Below are 21,534 nucleotides of genomic sequence, written 5' to 3'. Positions count from 1 at the left end.
TGGCAATGAGGAATGTGAATACAAGCTGCTCCATCATCTTTGTTGTCGATGTGCTAAAACAGAGGAGATCCGACGCACTTGAATTGGGGAACTGCCTCTTGCATACATCTAAAAATCTGAGATCTGTTCCAAAGACTAGGAGAAGAGAATGTTTGCTAAGATCGGAGGAATATTTGCATGCTCTTTGCTGCGTGGAGCACTCCAGATCGACAAAAAGTAGGCTGAATCCTCCTGTACGTGTAGGGTTTAACACACCGCTTCACCTGTTCTTTATCGGTTCTAAAAATGGAGTACATCTGGAGAGCTCTACGAAACAAAGACATTCCGAAAAAACCAAAAACTGTCATCAAAGGACCATGTTGCTTCGACGCGATTGATCATGATGATAGGTTGGTTTTCTCTAAATTAAAATAAAAAGAAAATCTCATTTCCCGAGCCTTGACGATAGTGAAAATGTGCTGCATCGAGGTAAAATTTCAAAAGATTTTCAAGTCCAATGCAGAATCTGACAGGGTTGCATTCTACCGCCGCGTGACTATGCTTCAGTCTGATTTTTCATCATCATTAATGGCGCTGCAATCGGTATTCGGACTAGGCCTGCCTTAATAAGAAAGTCTAGAAATCCCCGTTTTGCGCCAATGTCCACCAATTCTATAACCCTAAAAGCTGTCTGGTGTCCTGACCTACGCCATCGTTCCATCGACTTTTCGCGCTGGATCAACCTCATCCATACGGATAAAGTGATCCGCCCACCGTATCCTATTCAGCCGGATTTTATCCACAACCTGACGGTCGAAATCGTCCATCCTCAAGTAGGCGGCCAAAAAAATTTCGGAGCATTCTTCTGTCGAACCCGGCCAAGAGCTCGTAATTTTTCTTGCTAAGAAACTAAGTCTCCAAGGAGTACATGAAGACTGGCAACATCATTGTCTTGTACAGTAAGAGATGAATAGTTCTTGTAAGCTAAAATAGGTTCTGTTGCCTGCCAACAACCGTGCGCGGATTTTATTTTCGTAGCTGTTATCGGTTGTGATTTTCGATCCTATATAGGAGGAATTACCAACGGTCTCAAAGTTGTAGTCTCCTGTTTTTATTATTCCCGTTTGACCAGCGCGGTTTGATGTTGTTGGTTGGTTAGCTTTTGGTGTTGACGTTGCCACCATGTATTTTGTCGTGCCTTCATTGATGTGCAGCTCAAGATCTCGCGCAGTCTGCACGATCAGAATGAAGACAACTTGTACATCTCGGGTAGTTCTTCCCATGATGTCAATATGGTCAGCATAGACCAGTAACGCGAATCACTTTCTCCAGGGCCAGGTTGAAGAGGTTGCATGATAGGACATCCCCTTGTCTTAGACCGTTGTTGATGTCGAATAGTCTTGAGAGTGATCCTCCTGCTTTTATCTGGCCTCGCACATTGGTCAGGGTCATCCTAGTCAATCTTATCAATTTCGTTGGGATACCGAAGTTTAGTTAGTTTCAGGTGAGCCAATTATTTTGTAGACGGCAGATATCTATGTCGAACCGTCTTACACGTAGTGTATCTATTGAAGTTTCCTCTTGCGAAGAAAAATGGGCATCGTTTAATATGCAATAACGTCAATCTTTCCCGTAGATACAGAAATCCAAAAACCTTTCCCGAATGAAGAATTAATGCAGCTAATGAAGCATGAAATAAATAACTGAATATCAATACTTCGAATTTCTAGTGTTGGTCACCTTTGTTGTGAATCTTTTCACGGACATAAAATTTGATTCCAAAAGAAACTAAAATCTGAACCAATAAGACCTAGGAAAATCTCAATGTCTGGGAATTGTCGCCACTAATTTGAGGCAATCTTATCACAAATTCAAATTACCTCTGAAGTCGCGGCATTGTTTCAAATCGCTCCATTTTTTTTACTATACTAGTACCTTGAATTTTGTGTTATTTTTTATGTAAGGCACCTCGAATATTTCCTCAACAATTCCACTCTTTTGACTAGCATATATCAGACTAAAATATGCACCTTCTTCTTGTCTCTCTAGCGTACCGCACTCGTACAATCCTGACCCTCATAAAATATCTATACAGTAGGGCGAGGCTCGCCGTCTGGACATAATGTGGTCAGTATGTGATAAAACTTTTTTCTTGAGATCTCTGTGCATTTTTCAATGGCCATATTGACTATCTACGAAAATTTATACAACTCAGTTGTGTCCATGGTTGCTGGTATATCGGTTTGGTTACAGTCTCTTCGTGTGTAACAAGTGAGCCACGTCGTATAGTTACCGGAGTCACAGGAAGGTATGTATATGGAATCAAAGAATGAAGAAAAAAAATTGTCGCGTCAAGATAAGATTTTGGTCTTGAGGCGCCATCAAAATAGGCCCGACACGGCGACATACAATATAGAGAAGAATATGGTATGACCAAGACGATGATCAGGCCGAGCTCAAAAGGTTACATGCAATGTTACGAGACAGCGCTATCATTAGACAACACGCTCATATACCATCGAGATTTGATGGTCGAGGCAATCGAGCGGGAAAATTGTGTTTCAGATAAAAACTTTGGAAATAGGAAACAAATTGAAGTGTTGAATAGTCAGAGATGAATGCCCTTAAAAAGGTGGCGATACATCTAATGTGGCCAAATCTGTGACACAAATGTCCGAGCAACGCTTAGAAACTGAGCCAAAATCAATCAAATTATGTCACAAAACATTGAAAGTTTAAAAAGTTGAATAAAAAACATAGTTCTCAAGCAACCATTTCGTAGTAGTATTAAATGTTGTCAAGCACTATCATCATCGTCATTATCATCATCATCGTCCACATCATCAATGAAATCTCTAGAGCACATGGCAGGCGGTCATACTTGTGCTGGCGCGGTTACCTGCCGACAATATTTCACAGCACCTGAAACGCCTCAAGGTGTTAGATCACAGCAGGTGATATCCGCAGGGAGCCATTTCTTATGAGCATTACTCTCCATGGGTGTGGCACCTTTGAAATGTTACCCGAGTCTCCCGTTTCCCAAAACTAATTAATTTGTTACGATGGCCAATTAGTAAATGATATTTATCATTTTTCTTGAGCGCCTCACGGTTGATAGACTTTATGAGTGTTATGACTGCTACCAGTTTCGCTTTGAATTTGTTTGCTAATCAGAGATTATTCGTTGGCTACCGAATTTAAGTCGACTGAAAGTCTGAATTCTTTGCAAGAGTTTTCGAAAACAGGATCATGCAGTTTTCAGTTTAAGTATGTTTGTTCAGTTCAAAACAGATGGACTATTTATGCAGAATAGGAAGAGTGTGAAGCATACTCAACTCAGAACAAGTGCTCTCAAGTCAAATCCTGATAATTTCTATATATCTTACCTGCCATCCCTATTGATGTACAACCGTAAGAATAAAAGACAGTGAAGGTCACATACGAAGAGGAAGACTCTGCTTCACCCAGAACAAAGTACCGACAGAATGCCAACAAAGAATACTTTACAAAATTTAATTAAACATAAAAACGGATGTCATTACTCATATTAACCTGCGCAGCAGTAAATGTCGATGCACTTACCTCTTTGTCTCTTTGACCACTCAAGACTGTTATTTAGCATAGTAGCTGCAATGGTTCCGTGCGGTCTTTTCCCGTAATAGCAGTAGTGAAGTACGGCGACGACTTTATGATCGTTTTTAAGATTCACCTGTGCGCTACCTGAGTACGTAATTGCCGCCTATGCGCAAACAGCTCTGGATCATCAAAATCTCAAGCTAATGAGATCTGATTGCATTTTTTGACACAAAGACCTCCATTTATAATCCATCAGTTAACGAAGATGGTTAATTATAATTATGACTCGACCAGTGAGAGGTGATTAGCCGAAAGTGCAAAGCTCGCGGGAATCAGTCAACCAAGTCGTCGTGTCGCAGTGTGGCTTTGTACGCAGATGAAAAGATTTAGTTTTGCATTAATCACCGAAATTAATGTATTAAAAGTAAAACAAAAGGTTGTTTAATGGTCTGGTGATATTGCAATGCCATAATATTTACATGTCTCATAGCGTGAGGTTGATTTTGTTGTCGGGACAATTTTCAATGTCAAATAAATGGACGGCATTGAAATGAAGTATGTTCAAATACTCAGAGGTACGTCTATCAAGTGCAATGATCCAAATATGCATAATACATCCAAAGCTTACATCGAAAAATTTGAATATTTGAAGGATTTTTATTAATATAATATAATAACAGGCACTTGTATGATACTAAGAATTTTCAATGGAATGTGAAACGAACTGGAACCAGAGCCACGATCGCCAGGGAAGAGTCTAACCAACATTAAAATCGAGGAGACCCGTCATCTCAAAAATGAAAGTAGCTGAGGAATTCAACATCAGTTAAGGGCGGAATTAAAAAACTTCTAGCAACAAATTTCAATCTTTCGCGAAACTGCACCAGGAATCAATCAACCGACGTTTTTGTTCCAATAGAATGGGAAAAACTATTTTATTAGGGTTGAAGGTTATATGGAAAAGTAATAAATTTTATAAGCAAAAGCAAAAAAGAAAATAAAAAGAATTTTATTCACAACAATAACAGTAAAAATCTCAATCAAAATTGAAATAATTCACAGTCTGGTTCAAATCATTAAGAAGTTCACCATTCTGTAGACGTTCTCGATGTTGCAGGGAGTCCTCCACGATTCTGCCATCAATCTACCTACCGGCCACCACCACCAGAGCCCCTTTATCTTTTAAGTAGGTAGGATCGTCCGAGCCTAAATGCACACTTAATGCTAGTATTAGGCAAAATCCGGCATCTACCGAGATTTTGACAGTTCGGAAAATAAAAATAAATATTGTCCCATTAGCCTACCACTGGCAACCACCGTTATTGAAACTTTAAGCGTGTTTTTTTTTCAAAATAGTGTTTTTCAAGTTGGTCTGCAGGATAATTAAAAAAATATACACCTTTTGTATATATTATATTATTAAAAGAAGATATTTTTTTAAAGCATAATATTCTGAATTTTTACTGGAAAATAAGCACTTTTCATGATTTCTAATGAATGTTGAAAATTTTTAACATTTCATAGGTTCAAATAGAAACTACACATATTTAAATTAAATTGTTTGGGACAAAAATTAAATCTTGAAGCATGTGCGAATTTTATGTTTTTAAGAGTCAAGCAAAAATTGAAAATTTCCTAATTCAGTACAATATATATTTAAAACATAAAGTCTTAAAGAATGTCATATTTTTGCCTGTTTTAAAATAACCCGCCCCCCCCCCCCCCCCCCCGTAAGTTTCACGTTAATTTACGTCACTCATTCATACATATACGTGGGATTTCATAGTTGCCATATGTCCACCAAATTTTGCTTAAACCGGTGCAGCCGTTCCAGATAAAAGTGCCTGTGACGAACAAACAGACAATAACCCGATTTGAATAAGGTAACGTTTTAAACCAAACCTGAAAAAACTTCAAGTAACACAATTTTCAATAATCTAAATCCTGTTTGATGAACTTTCAACTTCCATTGGATAACTTGGAAGTGCAATTGATAGGTTACCTATAAATATTTATTAGTACTCAAACCACCAAATTTTCTAACTTTTTCACGATATAACGTGTAGCACCCAGTTAATATCAACGAATTTTCATGACATGAGGCTTTTCAATAATGCGTTTATTTAGAGTTGATCCAAAATTTTGTCTCCCAAATCTCAAAAGTAGGGATGCAAATCCAGGCTCGCTTGGTAATAAGCACTATTTAATTCATATTCCACTTCTCCGTGAAAATTAACTCATAAAATTTGATAGCTGTCATGGAAACTTGAGAATTTGGACCACTCTTGATAACGAATGAGAGACACTTCAAGAAGAGCACAATATATAGTAGAGTTTAAAAAAAATGGAAGCAGCTGAGCGATATGAAATCACGTATGCGAACCTTTTCTAAAGTTAATGAAATCCTAGTTGTGGGAAAGTTGAAGGTCCTTCACCATTCGGATATCATGTTTACTGACAACTATTACCACAAATAGTCTAATAACTGCCGCGCAAGTAAATTGCATTGTCAAAAATGATGCTCCGAAGCAGTCTGATCGACTTAAAACGGACTTAAATTCAACATGACCTTTTGAAACTGTAGACTGAAAAGTATGATTTAAAAGAAATCGTATGACATCAAATTACCACACTTCAGTCCTGCATCGTCTTAGAGAATAATAAATTTACAATTTGGATTGCCTTCAAACTATGTCCTATATTGTCCCCTCCACTGATGCAAATTTTGTACTTCTAGGATGAACTTTAGGCGGATTTTCAGGTACATTTCCAAAATATGGTAATATACTTTTATGAACTTCTGCAGATATCGAAACGGGATGTATTTTGAGGCCTAGATTTGGTATAGATGCATCACCGCAATTTTTTCAGGCCTTTCGGTTGGATAGATTCTGAGAACGAGAGTTGCTTGACTTTTTGATGCCCACATTTTTACCCTTCATTCATCCAATATTAGATATAAAATCATTTTCGAGTAGTACTAATCGAGTCCTTCCATTTGGCGCCCCATGGGAGCGTATTCTGCGAAAAAAAATTTACACTCCCTTTCGCGCTATATATAAAGAGATTCATAAACCACACCTCATCATGTGACAATTGATTCAGCCGTTTTCGAGTAAATTGGCTGTGATAGACAGACAGACATTGAATCGATTTTAATAAGGCTTTGTTTTACAGAAAACCTTAAAAATCAGTCCTCAAAATCTGCTAATGTTATTCATCCTGCGGAATGCTGCCCCGCGGTATTGGACTCGCAGGCGTCAACCTGAATTATGTGGTAACCATAACCAAAATGAGGACTTCGATTAGACGTAACTTGATACACTTCATAGTGATTTAATAACCTCTAGACTTCACCTCGACCAAGTTTAGACGGCGAACTTGACTTAGACAAGTAGTTCCCGCTATAAGACGGGAGGATGACAGCAGAAGAAGGCTGTCTTCATACAGAATGATATCTGCTTAATTGGTCCAATTAAAAAGAGTTAAACTAAATTAAAAAAAAAAACAAAGATCACGAAAAAATATATGTATATGTAAGGAAGTCGTGAAACCGGTAGCTACACGCTTCAGGTATGAAAGGTTTCGTGTATTTCTTATATAAGAATATTTGTGGATATTTGTTCCATTTGTACCTAGCATGTAATGTATTACGTTAGAATATTCAATTTAGCGTGATATTGACATTCAAAGTCGTAGAATTTGCACTGAAGCGACAACTTTAACCTACTACAACTTTGTTAGTAATAGCGCAATGTCCATCAATCCTTATTGGGAGATCCTATACAGCCTATTTTACTGTAAAATTTTATGATTCTAACATGACCTTAACCCCCTTAAGGTAGAAACTGTGTTATATAGTTCTATGTAGAACTTAAGGGGTCTCCATACATGCAAAGCGCTGGTGTACCCCCGGGGGGGGTACACGAAAAGTAAAATAATATTATAAAATTAAATAATATTATTAACTTTATTTGAACAATTTCGATATGGAGGGTATGTTGAAGCCTAGGCACCGTGCAGAGATAGCTTTGGGATCTTTTTCCAGATTTGCGGGTTGGGTAGATTCTGAGCATGGGTCCATGAAACAAATGTTTACTTTCCAGCTCACGCACTCTCCCCTTAAATATCAAGACTGTATTGAAAAGCATTCATCAAGATCTTTCATTTGATACCCCATATTACTATATTTGGTGGAGAAAAACTGTACACCAGCGCTTTGCATGTATGGAGACCCCTTAAGTTCTACATAGAACTATATAACACAGTTTCTACCTTCCCACCAAATTTTGTATCAGTCGATACAACTGTTTCTCAGAAAAGTGGGTGTGACAGACAGTAAACAGATTTTAATAAGGTTTTGTTTAACATAAAACCTTAAAAAGAAGGAGAAGGAGTAATATTAATTAAGGATGTTTTCTTTCAAGAGACGAACTAATTCCCGAGCCTTAAGAACCCTTTTCGACCTTGGACTCCTCAGGAATAAAAGTTTTTTGTGTTTTCTTATGCAAGCAACCTTGAGTGCATGGCAGTTCCACGTGTTCATGTGTGCGTATGTGTTTAAGGTATGGGAGAAGTATAGCCTCTGAGTACTCAGACCGCAGTGGCTTGTGTACTCAACTCCACCGTTTAACGTAAGATCCTGGATTTGTTCATGTATGGCAGGATTTCCGTTAGTAGATGTGATGCTATCCATTGTAAGTGGAGCACATTAACACCAAAGATCTGATATCTGATGGGTCCATAGACGGGACATTCACTTAGAAAATGCTTCGTGGATTCCGCTTTCTCATCACAGGAGGGACTCGTATCATCTTGTGCAATTCCTATTGTCCAGCTTGTGAATTATGGCCAGTCAGACTGGTGTGTCTAGCAGCACTTAGGCTCTACCACCTATGATTATTGGAAGCTGGTTTCCAGTTTTTGAAGACAGACTTAGCCAATGGTAGTGATACGCCAATTACTGGTCCCGGCATGGGGAAGTTAAACCTTAAATCTTTTGCAAAAATATCTTATATTTTATTTCCCTCTACACCACAGCGGCCACGTATCCAGAGTAACAACCGGATTGAATCTAGAAATAAAATTCAATCGATTTCTACATTTCTGAATGATTTTTTGATATTGCGATGCGCTTGCCCTTCAACCACTCGTAAATCATTAAGATTTTTTCCCTTCAGGATCGCTCAGACTCTTCAGCCAGAAAAACCGTTGCATATTATTTAAAGGAAAAGGTAGACTCCAGCTCCGGAACCCTGTTTTGTTTTTGAGACATCTGTGTAGAAGACTTCTGTATATCCCGCCACATATTGCTCTAGGACTTCTCAGCTTTCCCTACGTTTCAGGATAACTTCATATCTTCTACCAACACCCGAGTGTCAAATATCATTGTTAGAATTGGATTCAGTTCTCCCAATAACTCTTCTTAATCTGTGTGCCCCCACCTTCAGTTGTTTTCCCATCGATCTGAGCGAATTAGTTTATGAGCTGCTCTCATTTCAGTAGTTTGAATAAATATATCTGAACATCAGCCCCATGATAGTAACGTACATTACTACATAAGGCCTCTGCTCATAGTTTGTGAGAGCTCGTTTCATCTTTACCTCTACATATTTATTCCAAAGAAGCTTTTTATCTAGAGTGATTCCCAGATATTTCATTTTTTTATAGAGTTGTTATACCCCTCATCTCTGGGGGTAAAGTCCATCCAGTTTTCTCCTTTTTGTAAATAATACCAAAGTGGTTTTATTTGGATTTATTTATTTATTTGCATATTTCTACACACCCTTCCGACATACCGATCAATAACTGGCACAGTCACGTCATCAGCGTAAGGTTGAGGGTGTGCTGCCAACTTTTGTAGTTCGCATAGTAGTGAGTCGATCAGCATACTCTACAGAAGTGCCAATAGTGCACCTCCTTGAGCACCGTTTCGTTGCTCGTGCTGTTAGGTAGCGATCGAAACCCATCTCATCACACTCTCTGCGTTAGCATAGCATAGATCAACTTAATTAAAGTATCATCAACCGAATGCTATTCACTTTAATGGGACATTGAAATTTAGTATTTTGGGTTGCAGTTAATTTACCCGGAAAACACAACTTTGAGCTACTATAACTTTATCTTTTTTATAGTACGATTTTGTTGGATTGGGGATATCATGCTTCATACTATAGTCCATATTACTGCAAATTTTTATAACTCTAGGATAACCTTAAGGGGCCTTCTAGTCAATTTCCCAAAAACATAGTAATATACTATTATTATCTTTATTTAAGTAGATATCGATGTGGAAAGTATTCGAAGCCTGAATACCATAAAGAGGCAGGTTCACGATTTTCCCAGAATATTCGGTTGGATAGTTTCTGAGAATGGGTCCATTAAAGTAATCATCACTTTCAACCCCCCACCCTCGCTGCCTTTCTAAAAAATGTCAAAACTTAGACTAGTTTCGAAAAGTACTAATCGAGACCTTCCATTTGATATCCAATATGACTATATTCGGTGACAAAAAACTTTACACCCCTGGATGCATGAAGACCTCTCCTTAAAGACAATGAAGAAGGATGTCACTGCATGTGTGGGCGTTACAGTTCTCACTTTCTCACCAAATGTTATGTCAATCGGTATAGCCGTTTCTGAGAAACGTGCGTGTGACATACAGGCAAACATTGAACCGATTTTAATGAGGTTTTGTTTTACAAATAAAACCTTAAAAAGGAATGGGGAAACTAACTCCTTCATACACACATACAACTTTCGAATGTTACTCTTATGTCGTCAACATATTTTTTCTATGGTATTATGCGCGTTATGCTGTTTTTTATCAGATTTGTGGGGTGGGTCATTTCCGAAAATGAATTCTGCCTCACTTTGAGTGTGCACTTTTCCGCTCTTCCCTCTACCTATCAAAGTACTATTTGAGACTTTTCATTTGATACCCCGTAATTCATTAGGAGTTATTGACTCCTTACATCTATGGGGAGCCTCTTTTAAACTTCACGCAAATTTGTGTTAATCACTGTATATGTGTGCGATTTCATAGTTTCCTTTCAAATTTCCTGCAATAAATCACATTGGGGTGCCATCTTAATAGATTACTATTTACTTTAATTATGTATTATCAACGTAATTGCTCGCAATTATTGTTAATGCCGTTGTCAAAATGTGCATGTTGCTTGATTGATTTCATAAACTTCAAACCTTTGTTCTTAGCTATATTTTCCAGCAGTGTATTAAAAAATGCCGATGGTGATATTTGAAGATATCTGCATAAATTGACAGAAATTTGCATAGGCAATATAGGGAGAAGACTTGCATTTCATCTAAATATATTAAATCTGTTGATTTCATGAAACAAACCTTTTTAAATATTTAATCGATTGATTAAAGCTTATGAATATGCTCATTATTATACTATTATATATGTGCATACATAAGTACATATACATATATGTACGTGAGCACACAATGGAATGAACTCCTTATCAATTCATTAAATTGATGCATTCATCTAATTTCGCTTGGCCCCCGGTTTGTTTATAAATAGTTTTGTTTTTTGTTGAAGAGGAGTGTGAGTATAGATGTGTAGACGCATGGAATGTTTATGTCTGAACGTTTAGAGAAACCTTTCATTTTGACTATTATAAATATTTAGGTATTCGGAATGAAAGGTTGATGATCAGCCTCTTAAGGCATCACAGAACGAATGAGATGAAAGTGAATAGCAATCAGACCATTCGATCTTAAGTTCTTCAATTTTTACTGGCTAACGTGATCGAAAATGAATGACGTAGTAATTATTTAGGCGCCATAAACAATTTTTTTTTACAATATTGAAGGTAGTATCTTGAACTTTCACATGTTTTCATTTTTCTTAGGAACTTGATAATGTGAGAACGCTTTTCGAAAAATCTGAGTTATTTTTACAATATTTTTACAATGATAAATTAGCTTTTCTTTTTATGTGATTTGCATTATTAAAATTGGTTCACTGTCTGTCTGTCTGTACGTCATACACATTTCCTTAGAAACGGTTATTCCTATTGTGTGAACTCCCATACATGCGGTGAATCACATTGCTGCCCCTACAAGGAGGGGGGTGGAGTGTTCATATACCTAAAAGATGAGTGTAAAAACCGATTCACCGATTATACCGATATGTGATATCAAATGGAAGGTGTCGACTATTATTTTTCCAAGCATATATTAGTTGTGACAATGCTTGCACAGGCGAGGAATGCGGGGTCCTTCATTACGATATCTGTTCAAATAAAGTTAATAATAATTTTTTCTGTAACCTTTGTCCTGTTCAGAAGCAGAGTTGACTCGTTGTTATTAGTTACACCATTTTGTTTTGTCAAAGGCTTGGTCGGGATGCACTCGCAAGGCTTTCAAAACCCCATCCAGCGTATCAAGCTATCGCTATTTTAGCCAGCCTTTTGATTGCTTAACATCGACTTCGAAGTTCAGACTAAACTTGGCGCAATCGTTCCACAATCCTTGGAACCCCATATCGATCGTGGATATCCTCATTTCGGATGTCATCAAGACGTGTTACGCCGCTACATCGATGCAATATTTTTGTTTTCATTACCACGAGATGCCGTTTCTTTGCCTTTTATAGTTAGCCAATAGAGAGAGAGAACCATATAGGGCAACAGGGCAGACGATACTACGGCAAATTTTAAATTTTAGACGTCCATTGATATGTCGATAATATAGAACACCACTTGTGAAACACCACTTCATCCAGGTTGCGCTAATACGTGAAGCAATTTCATAACGCTGGACATTGGATGTCCCGTGTGATCGTGTCCATAACAACACCGACAGAGACACGAAGCGGTTTTGGTACATCCACGAACACGTGAACCCGGATCCGTAGAATATTACAGTTCTAGCACAAAACATAAAATTTATTGGAAATCCTACTATTAGCTTTTAGTTTAGTCCTGATACTAGTACTAAAAGTTGAATATCATAATAGTTGTTTTGGTAAGATATACAATTTTTCCAAGCAGAAAGGAATGGAATTTCGTGCTCAGCGAAACAAAAGTTTTTTTCGGGGAAAAGTCGGTTTAATTTTCTCCTTACCCTTTACTTTAATCGTTTCAGGAGGAATATTATTGTCATTTAGAATCAATAAGTTGCAGATAGTTACTCTAATAAATTAATGAATGAATGCGAAGAAAGTGCTGTTTCTCTCACAGCGCGTGCAACTTTTAGATCAACGTGTGAATGGTTTATTAGGAATGTATATAGCGGTAGCGGCACATGCATACGCTGCAAGCAACAAAATTGAAGTGCACTTTTGATAATATTCACAAGACATTAGCAAACAGTTTGAATCTTTATATAGAAAATTGAATCAAAACTATTAACAAACTTACTAATTAAATTTGTTATTTGAGTGAAGTTGTGTTCCATAAACTTTCAAACAGAGAAGATTGATTGTGTGTATTCTGCATTATTGGCAAAATCAAGTTTTATTGAGTTAAATTTTAATAAAAATAAGTAATATTGTTAGATGATTTCAGCAATAGAATAGTCTTTATTTATGACAATTGCTAAGCAATTGCGTTATCTAATAAATTCACACAGGCGCTGGTACTTCTACAATGATGCTGTTTTGACAGTAACAGAATCAGTGCAGTAAGCTACAAATTTTTAAGTTTCACACCACATAAGATGGGCGGCTTTTATATTTCATTTATTGTTGTTCAAGACAACATGATTGTTTAATTCCTTCAAAAAAAAAAAAAAATGAAAATAAGTCACGCAGTGATTATTATCTGTTGAAAAAGCTAATTCAAAAACAGATCAAATAGTTTCTAGAATTTACTTTTCGTTATAATTTAAATAATTACAAATTCGCTTTGAGAAGTAACTGCCAAATAATTATAAGACCTGTTTGACCTGTTTAAACAATTTGCCGTCTTGAAAATTCTATTGGGTATGGTCTTAATAAAGCTTTGAGAGTAGCCTATAGAGATTTTGATTCATTCTGTATAAAATTGATAACGTCATTAAACTTCTTTCACCAAAGTTATGTTTGCTGAAGATCAACGGATTTTCCCAGGAATATCCCGAGTGACTCGAGTTGGTAAAATCAGACTATATGTGTAGAAAAAGTAATTTGGAATTTATTTTCAAAGTGATAGATCAAAAATTACCCAATTTTTGGCAGTAAGGCAAGTAGAGACGAAATGCTGCTAATTCAAGGTTAATGTTCATAATTTTTTTACGAACTTCGAACAAGAGTATTGGTCGTACATAACATTATGTTCCTATTTGAAATGCCCATCCGTTAGGACTTATAGCCAAAATCTCAAAAAAGATCTTCTAACAGATTCTGATGTAGCAAAAAACTCTAGAGCGAGAGAGCACTAGAGTACTTAAATGCAAAAATGGCTAGAAGGACGCTGTTCTTTAAAAATGGGCAATCAGTGGCTTCCGCAACCTGTAGTCGAAATTGGCATACGTGAATACAAACAAAACCATGACGCATATAAGAAAACCGGAACAGGCAATATCACTATCCTGTTTGTAGACAACCATAATCGAAATTGACGAATTGTAAAAAGGAATTTAACCGAAATTTGTTTAGGAATTGAGGAAATCCTGAATCCGGCATCCACTTGATGACAATTCCAACAGAACTCCCACCTAAAGAAAATCGAACTTGAATTTCTAGTTGGGTTCTAATACAATGAATTATAAAATATCATTAGGCGCTAGTCATTCTACTTCAATCAATCAGGGAAGTATGTAGGTTGTCTCGTCTACTCAGTAAGTATTAACTTGAGCTTCTCTGTACAAAACCATTTTTTCACCACCAGGAATAACGATTTCTAAAAGGCTTTGCCGAAAACCTGTTCACTTATCCGAGGCATAGACTGCAGCAGGAACTTTTACGTACGTATGCCAGATTTTGTCTCCCAATCGTGCTCTGTAGTTTTTTCTTATATACGATTGTTTTAAATTTAGAGAATGAATAATTCGTTTTAGGGCTCCAAATGCCACAAAGCAAGGGTCTGACTGCTTTTCATTCTTTCGTGCATCAACACAGTCGCTTTTGTTTTATTATTCCTTTTTCCCTATTCACATTTAATGCTGTGCAACTGATAAATCAACAGCATCGGATATGTTACAAAAGACGAACGAACACACCTATGACGACCGGGATTCAAAAGCAGTGCTACGAGATTGAGATGCTGACACTCAATCAACTCAATCATCGCACTGTCACAGAGTAAGCGGCGAAAGTGAAAGGCTCCTCTGGCTGTGACCAAGAGGAGGGCATGGAAAAGGAGTTATCCACGCCTAATAACAGCGAGTAATCCAATCGCCTCAGCGAAAGTTAGGCACATTGCCCAGAACGATTTCATCGTAGACAGCTGTATTCAGTGTATTTCCCATAGAGAATACCCAAGAACCTAAGTGGGCACATCACACTGCTGCGATTCAGAGAGTCATGTAAAGAGTTGGCATAATGTTAACTTCACCAGACACACACTATCCGGAATGGGGATTTAAGGAAATCTCACTAGTCTTGCTGCTGTGGACCACTGCAGATTTGGATAGATTCCGTCATATAAATATAATTTTAATTTTTCGTCAACTCGCTTTCTTCCAAAAGAATACTTCGACAAATCCACGGGGTTACGATTTTACTAGTTTAACACAACCCAGACGTCTCACCAAAAATCTAAATGGTTGGGCTTGACGAAATTTCTTATTTCGTCATCAAGAATCATCCCACAATTTTAATCGAGCTTCCTGCATGTTCTGAATTTATTAATAACCATCTAAGAAGTGGTTACTTTCTCACCGTCCACTTTCCCACTTCTCGGGGTATTTCTCCACTTAGCGTAGTTTAGTTTAGTAGTTTTGCTGTTCTTGACAAACCCGATCTGGTTTATGGTTATTCCTAACCTCCAGTTTGGATTCTAGTTTAAACACGGAATATAGAGCGCTCTAAGCGACGCCCAAGGCATCATAAACGCCCGGTTTAACGTCACAACGATAGCATGTGCATTGTATTTAGGAAAGGCTAGCGGCTCCATATGGATAAACGGACTCATTTATAACTTAATAGAAAATGAGTTTCTCATCCAGATGATTAGAATTGAGGATAAGGACTTCTTTATTAACGAGAGAAATGAAATTTCCGCTCTGCTAGTAAACTCGGGAATATGGAAAGAATCCGCTTTCGCTCCAACCCTCTATATCATTTTTATACCTAACATCCCGAACGCTGACATCGAAACTTCCGACCTAGTCGAGAATTACAAGCATTTAAGGAGAGGCTTCCCAAAAGTGACATTGTGATCCTGATGGGTGTTCTGAATGCCAAGATGGACTCTGACAGTACCTTGGTCGGATATGTGATGGAGGATTTTGTGAGTTTCTGTAGCTTTCACCGTCGCGTCAACGATAACAAACCATTCGAGCACAGGGCGTGCCACAAATTGGGTTTCGACTAACCAGCTACGAGCATCTAATCAGATTCACCATATAGCATCAACAGTAGATTGAGCAGTTGAGTTCTGAATGTGTATAACAAAAAAGGCGCTGACATCGGCCCCAAAAGGGACTATTATCTCGATCTCGATCGACAGGGAGGAAGCGGGCTTCTGCTCTGAATTTTGCAGCGCGAAGTTCATCAGAATTTCATCTTGTCACCGATGCTTATTCTCTTCGTTATCGTTCGTCGTTTGTTCGTCATGCTGCCTTAAATGGAGAAAGTTGAGGAATTCAATAGACTGTTCAATGGGCTATTTATGCTGATGACATCTTCTGGCTCTTTGATGGAGTCATGGACCTTGGTGAAATGGCCTCGGAAAGGAGGTAAGCAGAGTTGTTGTTTCACTGGTCATCGCATTCTTCCTATTGGTATTAATGGGCAGAACATCGAAAATTTTAGTCAATTAGTGTATTTAGTAAGGATTATTTCACCGGAAGACAACACCGAACTTGATGTCGCCGGACGCATTGACACAAATTTGGAATGCAACTATTTCAACACTAACATCAATTTGAGGCAGATCCACGCGAGTGGTCTCATTGTACTATTATATGCGAGGAGTATATGGAAAGTTACTGGCGAAAGCTCCAATCCAACAGTTCATGTCTACGAAGTGTCAGCAGGATATTCCAGCCTAAAGCAATAAATAACGAAGAGCTTGGTCGGCGAACGGGCTCTCAATCAGAAAACGAGATTTGTATCGACTCGCCAAAAGCCGATACAGATGTGTTAATGATGAAAACGGTTATTTGCTTACCGATCGAAGAGTTAGGAAGGACAGATGCCGGGAACACTTCGAGTAGATTTAAATGGAGGAAATTGCTTATCCACCAATTTCACAAGCATCTGAAGACATTGGCAGCAATTCCACTTGTCGTCGCCACAGAATTGGAGTAGGCAGTCAAACAAATGAAATTGGGGGAAGCAGCAACACCTGAGAACATTACAGCTGAGCTATGGGAAGCGAAATGCTAGGAGCCAACACGTTGGCTCATTGAGATCTTTAATTACTGAAGAGGGTAGAATACCATCTGACTGGCAAAAAAGACCATTCCTATATGGGAAAAGAAAGGAAAAGCCGGGTTTGTTAAGAACTGCGGAACTACTGACGCACGCTGCGTGGTTACTCATGGAGAATTGCCATGTCAAGCATCGCCTCCTCTACATTGCATTATTGAATATAGAGAAGGTGTTTGACCGTGTGCTACACAAACTCATCTGGTATGCTTTGTAGCAACACCAAATGCCAGAGGAACTCATCCGCTGGGCTAAGTTGCTCAACCGCAAGAGTGAGGTTCAAATTATGGCATGTGCTATATATGAATAATATTTGTCTAGTATCTTATAACAAATTTTATCTCGAGCAACTTGTTCGAAGGTGTAATGATTGCCTAATGCAGCATCAAACAAAACGCAATGTTTACCGACCGGCCCTAATGAAACAAGTATTATCACTGTCAGTAATAACGACCTACCAAGAGCTGAGCGAGTTTTGAATCAGTGCTGTCAGCCAAGGATGAATTGTATTTTGAAATTGCTTTAGGAATCAGCGGAACTTGGATGAAGTGGCGTTCCACAATTGGCATTCTTTGTGACCAACGTATCAACTCGAGCCCAACATTTACCACAACGTCATCAACCGTATTACCCTGTATGGCTCTGAGTGCTTACCGACTGTCAAAGAGAACGGCACCTCGCGGTAATGAAGACAAAGATTTTGCGTTGGGTCAATAGCGTAACTCGTCATGATCGGGACATCAAAATGAGGATATCCGCGATTGATATGGGGTTACACCGATCGTGGAAAATTTCGAGAGAGGCATCTCCGATGGTATGGTCGTATAATTTGCGCTATCTTGAACATACTTGCTAATATTGGTGTGTAATCGAAGGGAAACGACCGAGAGGCCGACTAGTGATTTGAAAGCCTCTCGACTTCGCCCAGATTAGATCTATAACCGAGAAATGTGACGCAATCGATCGGGACGAGCCGACCTTCCTATTGAACGAGACAAAGGCTAAACAAGAAGAAGATAGTGCCGTTTTAGGTAGATATTTGGTGCTATTCATGTTCAAATTTTTCATCTGTACTACCCAAGCAGTCCCTGATTTTCTCAGAAAATACTGTGACTATCATATCACTAAGAACTATCACAGAATTAAAGCAATGAGAAACAACCCCTGTGCGCCGAACATCTCTTGCAAAACGGTGCAACAGGATATTATTACAGTACATCCCCATAAAAAAGCTATGGTTTACGTCCAAGTATACAGCGAATGGGATTATGTCTCATCGATACGCCGAAGTGGAGAGTAGTTTGGGTGCAATGGTGACTGTTAATACCAAAAAAAAAAGCAGTTATTATCCCGGAAGCTGTAGTTACGGTACACAATATCAACCAATCCGCTTCGAGCTTTTAAGATCAATCGCCCAAAAAGCTTTCAAAGAGAAAATCAATAAGTGTCTTTCCGTTCCTTTACTTGTCGATGATGCTATCGGTCGCATTGATACTAAACATCAGAATTGATTTTTTTTTTGTTGGAATCGGAGAACAAAATCATAGATGTGGGAAAGATTTTTGTACACAGTGCTCGGAAGATCACTCGTTTCAGTGCACAAATCAATTTTGTGGAAAGTGAAACAATGTGGATATTTATTGGAAAAAAAATTATAGACACTGGTTGGAAACGATGTCAAAGGTACGAACCCAAAAATTTATCTAATCGAAATTTGCGGATCGACTTCCTAGCAAAACTCTATCTGTGATCAGCGTCATTCTATGGATTTTCTTTCAGTCTTCAGTATGATTACATAAAATTAAACAAATGTTTCAAAGCACAGACTCATTCTATTAAACTTGCAAAATTTTTTCGAAGTCCTTTGGTGGGCATCAATGGCATTGGATACTTATATTTGGAAAAAAGGTCCTATCTGGGCGATTTGTTTCCAATATTGATATTTTACACAGAACATATCACATTTATAAGAGAAACCTTTACTTGATGGTTTCCAACTAACAATGACAGAAATAAGGTATTACATAATAGAACGAATAATAATATTTAAATAGCATTGTGTTTTCCTTTTTACCTTCTGGGCGAACAAAGAAAGACGATAAAAGGGAATGTTGATCTATCTTGCACTATCCGACAGAGCGGTTTCAACCAAGGAAAACATATCTTAGTAAAATTAAGTCGTTCACAGAATTCGATTCAGCGGCAAATATTCGGACGGTCGCACCGGTCGCCGCGTTTTCGCTTCGAAAAGATAATCCACAAAAGTGCCACTGATTTGGAAGAAATTGGTTTAATACAAAACGTATCGATTGGAAATGTACTTGAAAATATTTCTAATTCTTAGTATGGGTAAATCCGGGTTCCACCGCTGCAAGCTCCAATTCTTTGAAGAACTAATTTTTGGCAAAATAACTAATTTTTGGCAAAATACCACCAAGATTCTTATTCTTTTATACTAATGATAAGCCAGACGAGCAGAACCACTAAGAGGATCAGTAGGAATTCTAGAAAACTCAGATTCCTGTATATTTGCATTAATAGTCTAGTCAAATAGTTCTGCCACAGGAAAAATTCCATTGGGGGTTCAAAACTTTGAATCCAGAGCATTATGCCGGGGTTCAAAAGAAGCGGGAGGAGGCTTCCAAGTTTTAAACGATCAACGGATTGACTTAGTCAGTTGGTTCTCCGTAAAAAGTTGTACATTCACCGGTGAAAAGATCTTAAGTTGTACTGATAATATCAACAAAATTCCAAACGAAGTGTATCTATTATGTCAACTCTTAAAATTTCAAGAAATTGATTTTATTAATTTCTGAAGAATCTTCTGAAAAGCTACATTTTAAAACGAAGCCAGTGGAATATATAAAAAACGTAACCACTTTTCTTTGAAGTTTAAATATAACGATCAGAATTACTTTATTGTGGATCAAAAAGTATTAACTTATAAAAGCATCTATTTTTGAAAACTGTTATTTTGTTGATGTTGGTACATCGAAGAAAATCAAAATTGTCAGTCATCCTGTCTCCCTTAAATTTACCGACCAGCATTTATGATTCTGTTACTGGCATTTCAATCTTATTACTACCGGCTTTATCGACAAATTTGTCTATTGGATCCAAATCTTCTTTCAATTACCCAGGAAAAGAGAGGTGAGTTAGAAAAGAGTCGCGAATCGAAAAGAATCCTGCATTGTTGTAGAAAAATTTAAATTGTATTTAAATCCTCCCAGTGTTCGATTGAACTAGTGTACTAACAGCTAACAGAATCAAAGCTCGATGCACTCTGTGTGCTAGTAATAAATACGTATATATGGCTAAAAGGTGAAGGGTGATAAGTCTTTCAACTCTTTTATGGTGACGTCACCTGATTTTGAGAGTAACTTTGTTATTACACTTTTATTCCTCTAATCCTATCTTTTATGTCTCTAAGAATTTAGTCTGCTACATGTGACCTCGAAATGCCGAAAACTATTCAAAATAAATTTCCAAACTTACTAGGATGAATCTCGTGACCATGACAATCCACGTCCAGGTGATGGTTCATAACCAACGACGGTTGCACTAATCCACTCTGATGTTGATTGTGATTGTGTAGGGGTAATTGGTGTGCCAAATGGCCACCGATCTCTGCCATTACCATATATGCCAGAGGCCAGACAGGGGTAGGGTAAAACTGGGGTAGTGAACACCGGCCGACGGGTCTGTGGTCCACCAAAATCACTACCGCACAAGCAACGAGCGAACAAGCTCCACAGCCACTACCACCACCACTATTGTAATTAACCGGGTCAATTCAATTCAATTAGGGACACAAAAGGTGAGTTTAAAGCGTCACCTGACACGCACGAAAGTTTTGCAACCACTGTTGGCCCAGTATTCATCGGGAAGCTTCTGTTTTTTGCTTAATGGTATTTTGGTCACAATTATTGCACGAAATATTCATAGCTCCGGTTAAAGGCACGTTCTGGTGAAAAACCCTTTGACCGGAAGATTAACAGAAATATTCCGGTGCACGCAAAATCACAGAAGTAAGGTTTTACAGTCTGCGTTGAGGATGGTAAATATCATTTTCAGGTGAAAATTGCACAATCCGAACCAGCAAGCTCTATTCAAACAGTGCAGCGCACCTGAATTTGCTTATCGATTTCTGGATGAATCTAAGAACACTATGACGTCGATACATCGAAAACACGTGACAACAACAACGTTCAATGGAAACACGCCAACGTCCGCCGATCGACTAACGACTGCCGTCCGCGTCAGTCACGTCAACGCGCTCATTCGACGCTGGTCCGTGCGCGCCCCTTTGTTCGCCTTCGCTTTTCCGATTCAATTCGGTCGATGCGAACCACCCACCCATCGGCCCAGCATCCGGTCGAACCAGTTCGTCCCACCGACCAACACACAATTCAACGTACGCGTGCACGCGCGGA

At 38.3% G+C, this 21,534-nt stretch overlaps 1 protein-coding gene across 2 annotated transcripts in view; it reads right to left on the bottom strand.

Moving 5' to 3' along the window:
• LOC119656148 (insulin gene enhancer protein isl-1) overlaps positions 1-21,327 on the bottom strand; it is a 102,401-nt gene extending 81,074 nt beyond the window's left edge. The window contains exon 1 of one of the 2 annotated variants that reach the window (XM_038062482.1): positions 20,597-21,327. In XM_038062482.1, coding sequence (XP_037918410.1) covers positions 20,597-20,741 — 145 coding nt within the window. In that variant the 5' untranslated portion in view covers positions 20,742-21,327. The remainder of the gene's footprint in view (positions 1-20,596) is intronic. The other variant, XM_038062483.1, reaches the window with a different exon arrangement.
• Positions 21,328-21,534: the final 207 nt, after the last annotated feature.

This window comes from Hermetia illucens, chromosome 4, assembly GCF_905115235.1.
Source record: "Hermetia illucens chromosome 4, iHerIll2.2.curated.20191125, whole genome shotgun sequence".
In the NCBI taxonomy this organism is placed as follows: Eukaryota; Metazoa; Arthropoda; class Insecta; order Diptera; family Stratiomyidae; genus Hermetia; species Hermetia illucens.
The sequence above is the reverse complement of the archived record's forward strand: the minus strand, read 5'-3'. Positions and strand labels throughout refer to the sequence as shown.